At 38.1% G+C, this 11,836-nt stretch overlaps 1 protein-coding gene across 3 annotated transcripts in view; it reads left to right on the top strand.

Annotated features, from left to right (window-relative positions):
- Positions 1–874: 874 nt before the first annotated feature.
- The window catches only part of LOC148429128 (protein unc-13 homolog B-like), a 73,868-nt gene continuing 62,906 nt past the window's right edge, over positions 875–11,836 (top strand). For all 3 annotated transcript variants that reach the window (XM_088414102.1, XM_088414094.1, XM_088414085.1), the window contains exons 1-5: positions 875–1,077; positions 5,161–5,190; positions 8,775–8,874; positions 10,896–11,013; positions 11,081–11,204. In XM_088414102.1, the coding sequence (XP_088270228.1) occupies positions 1,056–1,077; positions 5,161–5,190; positions 8,775–8,874; positions 10,896–11,013; positions 11,081–11,204 (394 nt within the window). In that variant the 5' untranslated portion in view covers positions 875–1,055. The remainder of the gene's footprint in view (positions 1,078–5,160; positions 5,191–8,774; positions 8,875–10,895; positions 11,014–11,080; positions 11,205–11,836) is intronic.

The raw sequence follows: 11,836 nt of genomic DNA, 5'->3' as shown, positions 1-11,836 counted from the left end.
GGGATTACTATCAACATCTCAACTCTAGTCTATAGTACAATATCTAGGGCTACGAAACGTGTACACAGTTTGTATTCGCTAAAAAATATTTAGCATGACATGTATGTCATTTCTACATTAAATGAGACCGGGCATTCCTTCAAAATAGTGTTTAGGAATCATGTCTAACTCAGAATTCAAAGATTTTCATACTCACTTCCGGTGTTGCGGCAATTTATTTACTTAGAAAATTGTTGAATGCGTCTCTGATTTTTCTTGTCAAACTACTTTTTTTTTAATCCACGAAACCCCCGCAATGTACACATTTAGGAATCGTTGCTGTTTGGTGCATTGAATGATTGAATTTATTTACACAGAATGTTGAGCTATTCGACTTGTGAGAGTGGTCTTTGAACGCACCTCCAGTCAATCGCTACCGCGGTTGTTCAGTGCAATACTGTCCAGTACTGTACTTGCTTTCTTTTCCTTTTCCTCGCAGGCATCGATCGTTGAAAGAAGGTACTTTAAATTTGCAAAACTGTTTATAAAAGTGAAATAAAATAGCATCAAAGTTTGTTTTTCGTGTCTTTAAATTAATAAACGCTACCTCCCCTCCTTTCGCACGTTCTTTTTTCCACAGGCATGCGGATGATACTGATGCAAACGCAGACTTTTGCACAGTTTAAAAGATATACAGCTTACATCAATATTCCTGATATTACGTGTTTTTACAAACACACTAAAAAAAGACTGAAACACGCAACGTCAAAATCCCAATTTCTGCGCGCTGTCCATGAATGCAACATAAGAGCCGCCCAGCTCGTCGGATTTATCCTCTTTTTAATCGTTTGCGCGTGTGCGTGTGCTCGCACGCGCGCGTTACACACTGCGAGACAGTCAGTCGTACCTGGATCAGGCGAGACCCACAGCATCAAGAAGACGCCAATAATGACGACTTTTTTGGTACCGCTTGCACTCCACGTTGAGTGGCGGGACTCGAACGTGCTTGGAGGCTGTGGATGTGCAACAAGTGACTGACGGAGCAAGAGTGGAACTCCCTAAAACACCCCGCTGCGATGTCGTTGCTGTGTGTCAGAGGTGAGTGTACTCTCTACCTTTATGAAATAATCGTTATACGTAACGCGGAGCTAATGTACTACCAGTAATAGCGAAGTCTGAAACTCCCATTGTCCTTGGAGTGGTCCACCTGTGCAATTTACGAGTGGGCGACCGGATTTTTTCAAAGGGGGACACCTGTGTCACCAGAAGTACTACAGTTGCTATTTACACCATACTTGCGTTAGAGTCCGCTAGAGTTTAGTGGGGGTTTTTTCAGCAAATGTAATTTTTTTTTTAAAAAAGTATTTTTTTTCTACATGCTAGATACATCAACGCGCCCTTCGAATTACACTTTCACGTACATTTTTGCCAGCGTTCGCCCCTTAGTGGGATAGGGGCTAAAGCATTTTAGGTTAGGTGGGAAAAAAATTAAACATTCTGCCAACATTGTCCTATTTATTAAACTTTAGCGCTTGATTTGTGCACATAAAAATTACCAACATAAAGCGCCCTCCTTTGGAATCATATAATAAATAAAGATGAGGATTTTTAAATAAAGTTTTCAAGCTATTAACAGGTGATGCTAGGTGGCATATGACAGTTAAGATTGAAATTTTTGTGAAATTAAATAGCCTGCTGAATATGAAATTATTTTTATGAACTTACTTAGCATATTTTCCTATATATAGTTCCTATATGTAATTCAATAATTATTTTTAATGGGTTTGGTATGGATGCAACGTTTTAAGTTTATTTTAAAATCTCAGGTACCCCCTGAGTGCCTTCAAGTATCCCCAAGAGTACACATACTCCCATTTGAGAGCTACGTTTAGAGAATGTTCGCTGATTATATTTTCTGAAGATGAAGCAAAAATAAAGTAAATAAAGTAAAACACTTTCACACTTGTGACAAATGTCACATGTAGCGTAGAAATGTGCCATTTAAATGGTCAATTTCATGCTAGTCTTTAGCCGCAATGTTTTCCGTAGTAGTGACATTAGCATCAGTTCTGTAAAAGTACGTTGTTTTTACTGTGCAATTAATTGCATTTCTCATGAGGTAGCCTGCTGAGCTGAATTGCTCAGGTTCCGTATGTGTTGTTAGTATTGTTATTAGTATTAGCATGTTTGTGATGTTATGTTTCCCATATGCGGTATTTTTCACAGCTTGACACACAAAACAGGTTTGTGCTGCTCACCCCCCCCCCCCCCCCCACACACACACATAACACACAATTAACACATAACTAGTGTATGTGGGGTTAATATTTATTGTTTGAAAAACACCATAAAATCATAATGAATCTGATTGTGGTTGCACTTTTTCAAGGTTACAATGTTGTTTTAATGGTATACAACATCAAGGTGAGCCATCGTCGTGGTTTTTTTTTTTTTTTAGGCGTTGTAGACACTTGTTTGCCATTTTTGTGTGATTGATGCCAGAGGCAAGATCACCCCACTGCCCAACTCGCTTCTTCTGGTCTGATAAGACTGCAGCTGGGTCCGGTTTTGGATCAATAACTAGTGTGTTGTACATCTTCATTGTGAGTGTCTGATACACAATAATATCACGTTTTGATCATGTCAAATGTTGCCCTGGGAGAGAAAGAAACTCAATCTCGACAAACCAGAAAAACAACCTGTTAACATTTGTAGTTTTCCCTCCTTCCATTTTCTAATGTCTGGAGGACTCTTTAATAATTTGAACAAAATTCAAATTGAACTTGAAATTTAATCCAATTTAAGGCTGTATGGAACCTAAGGGGTACAACAATTACTGAAATACAGTATTTAGTTGCTATTATCATTTAAATGGATATTAAACTTATTTAGCCATTTTCATTAGTTAAAACTTACTGTTTTGTCAATAATTATTTTGATTGCTTAATGATTTTTTTATATGCAAAAACAATATTTACTTGCTGTTGACTGAGTGACATCGCATGTGCTCAAGCATCAGCTAACAGCCAATCATGGCTCATCTTGCAAATGTCACATGACTAAAGACATAAAACAGCCTTGATTTGTTGTTACCGGAGCCTTGAGCACTTGTGATGTCATTTTCAGCCGGCAGCAAATGGAAAATGTAGGTTTAAGGGTATTAAATGTTCATGAAAAAATAATTTAGTTGACAAAATATTAACGTTTTACTTCTGAAAATGGCAAAATAAAAATGTTGTATCCCTTTAAATCAGGTGTTAGCTTTAGAGGCAGTCTGACATTAGCATAGCGTAGCATTTCTCACATAATAACTAAATGTCCTCCATTTCCTCCATTTTTTTTATCAACAAAACAATGTAATTAAAAAAAACATAAAGTTAATGTGAGATAAGGAAAGGGCCACGTTGAAGAAAAGGAGGTGACCACCAGAAGGGCACAGCTCTGGATAAAAAGTGACCACTAGGAAGTGACAGGTGACAACAGGAAGTGCAGAGGCAACAGGAAGAACAGAACAAGGAAGTAAGATTCACGCGTGGTGGGAGGGGCTGAGCGTGTAATCCTTTAGCCATCTGCTGCTGTTGCGTGTGTTTGCGATGTGTGTTTTGGAATGTGGAGCTCACATGGGCCGGACCTTTCATGATAATGCCACTTCCTGATCATCAAAGTGATGTCACTCCCTCACGCTGTTTTACCGCCGACCACGATGGGTCCTTGGGTGTGCTCATTATAGCAGATTTCCAAAAGCTAAAAATAAATTTCAGGCAATCTGAGTTTCTGTCACGACCCTATTTTTTCCCTTAAAGTATTTATTGATGGTATTTTAAAGTCAGTTCTCAGAAAAACCTAACTTCCTATTATCAGATCCGTCTTTTCCAAAGCCCAATCTTTGCATGACTTAGCATAGCGTGCGCACAGTAAAGAATATGACATCATAATTCTCTGACCATTTAATCCCATGCATGACTCATCACATGATCAGATTACGGTTATTCCCTTTTTTTTTGGGGACAAAGCTCAGTCTCAAGCTCAGCGGGTCCATGTTGACACTCTGCTTGCTAGCACGCCGGTTAGCTTGTCGTTAGCCTCGGCGTGGCGCTTAAGGCATTATCCTGTCAGGATTATCTGTTTGCAAACGCTGGCCCGCTGTCACACAATTGCAAGCACGTGCGCACTGGTGACCCGTTTCTCCCGCCTTCTAATCGCAGCGTGGCCCAAAGCCACGCTGACCTGTGATGCCCACGAGATGTCTGACTCAACTTTGACGGCCGCCGCCAGTCGACATCGCCGCAGAGTCCATCGAAAATCCTTTGTGTCTGCTTAGCCTTGTCTTGTTTTCTCAGCGCGCTCCCTGATTTTCCAGCTTGATTGAATAAAACGTCACTGCTGATTTGCATGGAAACCTCATCGAGATAACCACTTTAGCTTTAATTGCCGATTAACTTTTTCACGTTAAAAGTCATTTCACGTCAGCGCTACACGTTTTTTTTTTGTTAGAAAACTGCAATTATGTTTGTGTGATACAATGATATAGAGCTGAAATCACCATTATTCATCGTGTTTGGTCAAACGTGTCTATTTGGTGCCCTTTTTTTAAGCAAGCGGTATATCAACAAGACTTCAAGGCTTGGTACTTACAAATCATAATAATAAACTAAAATAAGTAAATAAATAAAGTACATTCTTATTAAAACATATCCACAAGACAAGGTAAAAACCTGGCACACAGCTAACTTAGTTGCCGAGTACAAACCAATGAAAAAAAGAAGCCTACTTAGAACCAAGCACATTATTTACTTTTAAGCAAATTTTAATCAATTAGCAGTCAAAAGGTCCTCTTCGGTCATTTCAAACCAAATGTATTGCAATTTTTTGCCAATCGGATTTTTCAAAATGGGTCTCGATATATATTAGAAATCAGGTGAGAAACCCAAGGCCATTTCACACTGGTAAATAATATACAGTATTAGGGTGAGAAAAGCGGAGACTTTTGTCATGCAAACATGTGGGAAACATTGCCTCCTGGTGGTAGGATGACAAAGTGCTTGATTTGACAGGTTGGGAGCCAGCTTTTTAATCGTTAATATCGCCGAGGATCATCTTAAATAATCGTGGCAGCCAGTATCGTGATCGTGATTAAAATTCAATTACTTGTGCATGATAATATATCTTTTTTCTCCACAGTGAAGAAAGCCAAGCTTCATGGGCCACCAGGTGAGAGTTTTTTTTATGCTTATTTCCTATTTTGTCTTTTCATGCAGCAAGGGATTCCATCCATGAGCCTGTCTTGATACAGAATTATAGTGGTAATATTGGTATCTGTGGCTAATTTTCCCGCACTAACGTACTGAAAATCTTAGGTTTTAGAAAACTGTGATTACTTTTGCTGTCAGTCACCCTCACCACCTACATAAAAGTTGTTCAGAACTCCCTCTGTACATCTTTTTTTCAGAGGTGCGCATTTCGTTAATACTTGACGTAGTGTCTATCAGTTCATCGCCGACAAATGCCCGTTTTGCTGACGGCAAAATACGGCAAATTAAAAATGTGCAATTTTCATCCTTGGTAATAATCGTCGTAATGTCCGTCATATGTCTGTCAGCCCGTTAACGTTTACGTAAACGTTAATTAGATGCAAATGAGTTCTTATCAATGCAAAATCTTTGCATGTGCTAGCGCGTATCAAAGGGAAATACCTGGTACCATCGAAAATGCTAACGAGCTAAACGCATTCGTTTATATGACATGCTGAAGTTAAGAACTAACATTAGCTAGCTCGTTATCCACAGTCACAAGTTGTTGGATCAACATACTAACTAATTTGGGACACGTTATCATAAATGACAAAGACAGGACAACTTACAGACAGTCGTGGGCCAGATTTGACAGAGAAACATAACAACGTGTGCATCACTGACTGACTGCTCTCAATTAAAGCAATACCGCCATTCTCACTACAAAATGTAATACCAACATCGGCCATAGGTGGCGCCAAAAAACTAACTCAAGCCAAACAAAGCACACATGAATGAACTGTTAGACTAAATCAGTTCGAAAACATCATTATTTCAGGTGCGGCCAATGCGATCCGGTCCCAGTTGATCCATGAACCGGTACCAGGCCGCCGACCGGTGGCTGGAGACCAAAGGCTCAACCCTTTCAAATATTTCAAGTGCGCTGTTATTTTTGTGTTTCTTTTGCAAGAAAAAAAAAAAAAAACTTTTCAAGCCAGTTCTTGTCGACACTTGATTCGTACAATTGCAAATTTTAGAGACCCCGGTGTCGGTATTGTCCCCTGGTGCAAAATGCTTTCCAGTTGGGTCAGACTTGACGAGCACCAGACGAAAAAGAGGCGTCCCAGTCTGCTGTTCTACTTTAGCAAACTTGATCTGATTTTTATTAATAAGCGATATCTTTGGTCGCCCGTGGGGAGTGGACGCTCAAATCTCCAAGGCGCGATGGGACGTCCCTAGAGCCGATTGGCCTGGAAAACGCGTCGCTCCTTAAATTAGTCCAACAATCACTTTGATTTAATCTTTGTCCGCTGTGGACATTGTTCCGTTCCGTAAATCTTTTCCATGTCCTCTGAGCAGAGATTCAGAATGACGCTTTAGAACTTTATTTTGAAAATTCAGTCCCTGAAGCCATTTTCACTTTGCAATATGAAATTTGGTAGACTTGTCTATCATAAAAAAAAACAAAAAACACTAAACATTTTCTACTAGCCGTGCTTGATAAAAACATCTGCTTCATTGGTTTGAAGCGGCCATTTTAGAATAAATGTAGTTAGTGTTCAGGGGTCCTTTGACATTTGACAGACAAATCTCTGATGAGCAGACCCACAAAAAAATCTCAAGACGCCTTAAAATTTCTTAAAATTGAAACACTGAAAGCCAGTCGAAGTCAGGATCGTGATATTTGGCCGGCCTGTCTACCATGAGTGGACCCACAAAAAAAAAAAAAGTCTCCAGAGGGCATACCAGAAAGCAGACGGGAAGATTATATTTGGATTTTAAACAGGCGTTTTGGGTCATAGAAGCCATATTCCACAACACAGAGGAAGACTGGCATTTTGATATCAAGCATCATTTTATTTTGCACAAAAATTCATCTTAAGACCGTCTCTCTTTCCCCGATCCCCCTCAACACTGGTAATAGAGCATTTGCTACCCACCGAGCGCTGACTAAATGTCATCTCGGCGCGCCGTGCTGCACACGTCCATGTGTGACCGAAATATAACTTATTTATTTTCATAAGTGGCCGAGGCTTAATTATAAATGACACACGCTGCTCCCCCCCTCGAGAGGCCTTCAGCATGCTGGGATACGATCTGCCGCTCATTGAATGAAAGTGCATAATAGTAAAATACAGAGACAGGGAGAAAATAAACACAATGTGTCACCGAAGCGTATCTCATTAAGTGATTGATAGATGATACGACATGAATTCTTTTACCCGTCTGTCACCGGCCTTCTACGTTTTTATTTGACATTTTACAAGAATCTAGCAGGAGTTATTAAAACATTAAAAAGTATATGTTTTCTTCGCATTCCACTCGGCACTTGGGCATTGGTACTCTTCTCCTTATTATTTTTTTTAAATAGTCCAGACATTCAATCACGGTACTTATTCACTTTTTTTTAATGTTTCAAGTATTTGGCTAAAGGAGTACCTAAAAATGGCTGGTAACCAAATGAATTTAAGTCCTAAAGGAAATTATTACTTTTGGGTAACTATGTACTAAAGTATTTGATTACTTAAGGGACTAAAATAATAAAGTATTCATTTACTTTAGGTTCTCAAGGACTTAAGTTATCAAGCACTAGTTAATTAATACTAAAGTAAAGATTACTTTGGGTATTAAAGCCATTGATAAGATTTGGTTGATAAATAAAAAGTTACTTTTAAGTACTGGGGTAAACAATTACCTTCGGTAACTACATACTAAAAAACTCTAAAAAAAAATTACTTCAGCTGACAAAAGTACTAATGTAATTGATTACTTTCGGTAATCAAGTACAGCCAAAAAAAGCCTTACTATACATTATGATACTATACATACTGTATACTGAGTTACTTTTAGCCAAAACATGAACTTTTAACTGCTAAAATGGCCAATATCTATCTATCTATCTATCTATATATATATATATATATATATATATATATATATATATATATATATATATATATATTTATATATATATTTATATATATATATATATATATATATATATATATTTATATATATATATATATATATATATATATATATATATATATATATATATATATATATATATATATATATTTATATATATATATATATATATATATATATATATATATATTTATATATATATATATATATATATATATATATATATATATATATATATAGAGGGTTAAATGGACTCTTAAAAAAATGTAAACACGTCTTTAGTATTGAATGAGTTGAAGAGACAATCACATGATCTTGATCCGTAGTTCTAATCCTATGGTGGCAGACGGGGCAGAGGCGTTTCAACCACCATAACACCACAGACACAGGACTGAGGCAAAACACACAAACAAAATTAAAAAAAACAAAACAACTGAAAACATTAAAAAAAAAAAAAGCAGCAAGAAAAGCAAAAATCAAAATGGAAGCAAACAACAAAACAAATTCAATATATATATATATATATATATATATATATATATATATATATATATATATATATATATATATATATATATTTATGCCTGGCAAATTAGATTAAAAAAAATGATTTTGTGATTTGTTTTGTCTTTCCAGATAAGTTCAACGCCTACGTGACACTCAAGGTTCAGAATGTGAAGAGCACGACCATCGCGGTCCGCGGCAACCAGCCGTGCTGGGAGCAAGACTTCATGTTGTGAGTAGCAAACCTGAAAACCAATGTTCGAAAATGCCATCATATCTGATTTAGAGGACTTGGATTTTTGTCGAAACACATTCAGATGACTTCCTATTGAAATTGAGGCCGGACGCCGGTGGTCGGGCTCCGAGTACCACAGCGACTGAATGCCGCTAACATGCTAATTAGCGCCATTTGTCTCATTAGTAATGGTAGGGCCCAATGGGGGGGTGCGCTGGGTTGGCGGGGGCTGTTTTTGTAAGTGGCCTCCTCCAGATGACATGTGTCAATCAAACACGACAACGGCATGGCAAAGGCTGGGAGATGTGCGCATCTTTATTTTGTTTGTGTGTGTGTGTGTGTGTGTGTGTGTGTGTGTGTGTGTGTGTGCGCGTGCCTGTGTACGCACCAGCTGTGATGAATGACAACCAAAGTTAGATGGCAAACATCATGAATATGCAAATCAGGAGGAGACAGCCTAGATGCCACCTCTGTGTTGAAATCTCAAATTGTGTTTTGGGCTGCAAAATTGTCCAAAAGGTTGTGTTTGAGGATATAAAGTCAGGTTTTGGCACCTCTTCCTCCAAATCATCAATCGTGACAAAAAGGAGGTTTCTACTAGAGCTTGATCGACAAGGATTTTCTTTATTAGGCCCATAACAATTTTTGATAGAAAATTATATAGATTAAAGATTGATCGTCCAATTAATTAAAAAAATATATAATAAAGAAAATAGCATGTGTTTCCTCCCAATGAATTTCAATACATGTCAAATCATACGCATATTATCACTCTTCATGGGCTGGCCTGGTGCCTACTCAACATTCTCAAATCAAGAGTAAATATATTTTTCGAAAACTTTCCTTTTAGTTCCCATAATGCATTGCAAGGAACAATTAATGAAGTTGTTAACCCTTTCTAATTGATCCTTGTCATATGTGTTTGTGTTATTAGCAGTTGACCGGGTGTCATATTTAACACAAATGCTTCGTTTATGAATTAGGAAATAAACGTCATAAAAATCGTTTTCAATTTAAACACTTTATGTGTACAGTGGACCCCCGCCATACGAAATTAATCCATTCCGGAGTTAGGATCGTAAAGCAAAATCGTCGTATGACGGGCAATAGAAACCTATGCTAATTAGCAAATGCTTATAAAACCTTAGTTAAAGACATCAAAATTGCATATACATATTAAAAATTAGTAACAAAATAGTAAAGAAAGTGCTATTTATATACAATATACATGTAATACATGTATATAATTAAATAACATCATAAATAAAACAATTATATAGGAAAAAGTAAATTTTATTCACCTTCGGAGTGATGTGACTTGAACTACCGTAGTTACGGCCATATTCCCTAGCGAGGGTAGCCTAGCCTAGCCTTCTTCGTATTTCTTGACTATCTCCAGGTTCATTTCCACACTAATCATCTTCTTACTTCTCCCTTTAACATCACTAGCAATTTTAGGACCCGTGGCTAATCGACAAAAGTTTGAATTAAGCACTAAAATGCACAATAAATACCATATTTTAAGCACTCACATGAGATCAAGTCTTTGGCATATTGGCATCTTAGTGACACTGTAACGCCGACCAATAGCAGACCAGCATCTTGGGACGCAGTGACGCTGACCAATAGCAGACCAACAGCTTAGTGACTTATGCAGTGACGCGTGTAGTGACGTATGAGCGTGGTGCGACTCGCAGAGTCATACGCAAGCACACTGACAGCCAAGTTTGAATTTTGTAATTGTTATTGATGCCGTAAAGCGGGAAAATTGCCATGAAGAGGGGACGAAAAACTTAGTATTCCACGTCGGAACGTGAAAAAAACGTAAGCCAGGGACGTCGTAACCTGGGGGTCCACTGTATATAGTTTTCAAACACAAACGTGTACCAGTATTTGTGTATTAGTGTATTTTTTTGTATGTTCACAAAAGTGCTTATTTTTCCAATAACATAATCGATTTTGCTTTGTTGTGTATACATATCACTATCCAACCTTATTGATTTTTGCTTTCTTTGTAGTGAGATCAGTCATCAGGATTCTGGCCTGGTGGCTGAACTATGGAATAAGGGGTTAATTTGGGACACGTTGATAGGCACGGCCCTCCTCCCGCTTGACACCATTCCACAGTCTAATGAGGTAATACACACACACGTCACACACACTCACACACAGACTGTTCTCTAACGTGTTGCGCGTGTTATAGGAGGGTCCTGGAGAGTGGACTTGTCTGGACTCTGAGGTTCTGATGAGGGAAGACAAGATCTGCGGTACCAGCAAGCCAACTTCGCACCAATTGCTGCTGGATGCGCGCTTTGAGATGCCTTTAGGTCAGTTCACAATTTCAAAATGAGGGTAACACATTCAGGTTTCATTCAAAATTCCAAGTTACGTTCTCTTTTTTCCAAATAGGGTTTCAAGACAGGGCTTGTGTGACTTATTAAAGGGCCCGTATCATGGAAATCCAACTCTTTGGAAGGACTGTATTAACATGTTAGATTATGCCGATTACATTGCCTTTACATACCCACCTTATCCGAGAAGATGTTCATCCGGACAATTACTGTTGTCGTGCATAATTCAACCGGAACTTTTGTCATGAGTAGTGGTTTCCCAAGGGGTCCAATTGGATGGAGGAAGGGGTATTGCTGTGTGCACTCTCTTGACACGTTTTTTTTTTTTCTTAGTTGGCAGCTCCAGTTCATTTCATTGTCAGTAAAACACCTGTTTTTGCCTTCTTCGTTCACCCCATCTCTGACACCCATTAATGATTTCTATAATGTTAGCTTTTTTGTTGTTGTTTCGTCGTGGCACTCGGCTTTTGAACAATTTCTTGAAAGGGGCACAGCAGTGAAATAGTGAGAGGTGGGGTTTAGAATTCCACCCACCAAAATCTCATATTTCTCAAGAAATTACATTTCCAATACACCAAAGGTAAGATTTTATAATTTATGTGCAGGAA

This window comes from Hippichthys cyanospilos, chromosome 1, assembly GCF_059441005.1.
Source record: "Hippichthys cyanospilos isolate Australia breed blue-spotted pipefish chromosome 1, RoL_Hcya_1.0, whole genome shotgun sequence".
NCBI lineage: Eukaryota > Metazoa > Chordata > Actinopteri > Syngnathiformes > Syngnathidae > Hippichthys > Hippichthys cyanospilos.
This window is presented reverse-complemented; position numbering and strand designations above follow the sequence as displayed.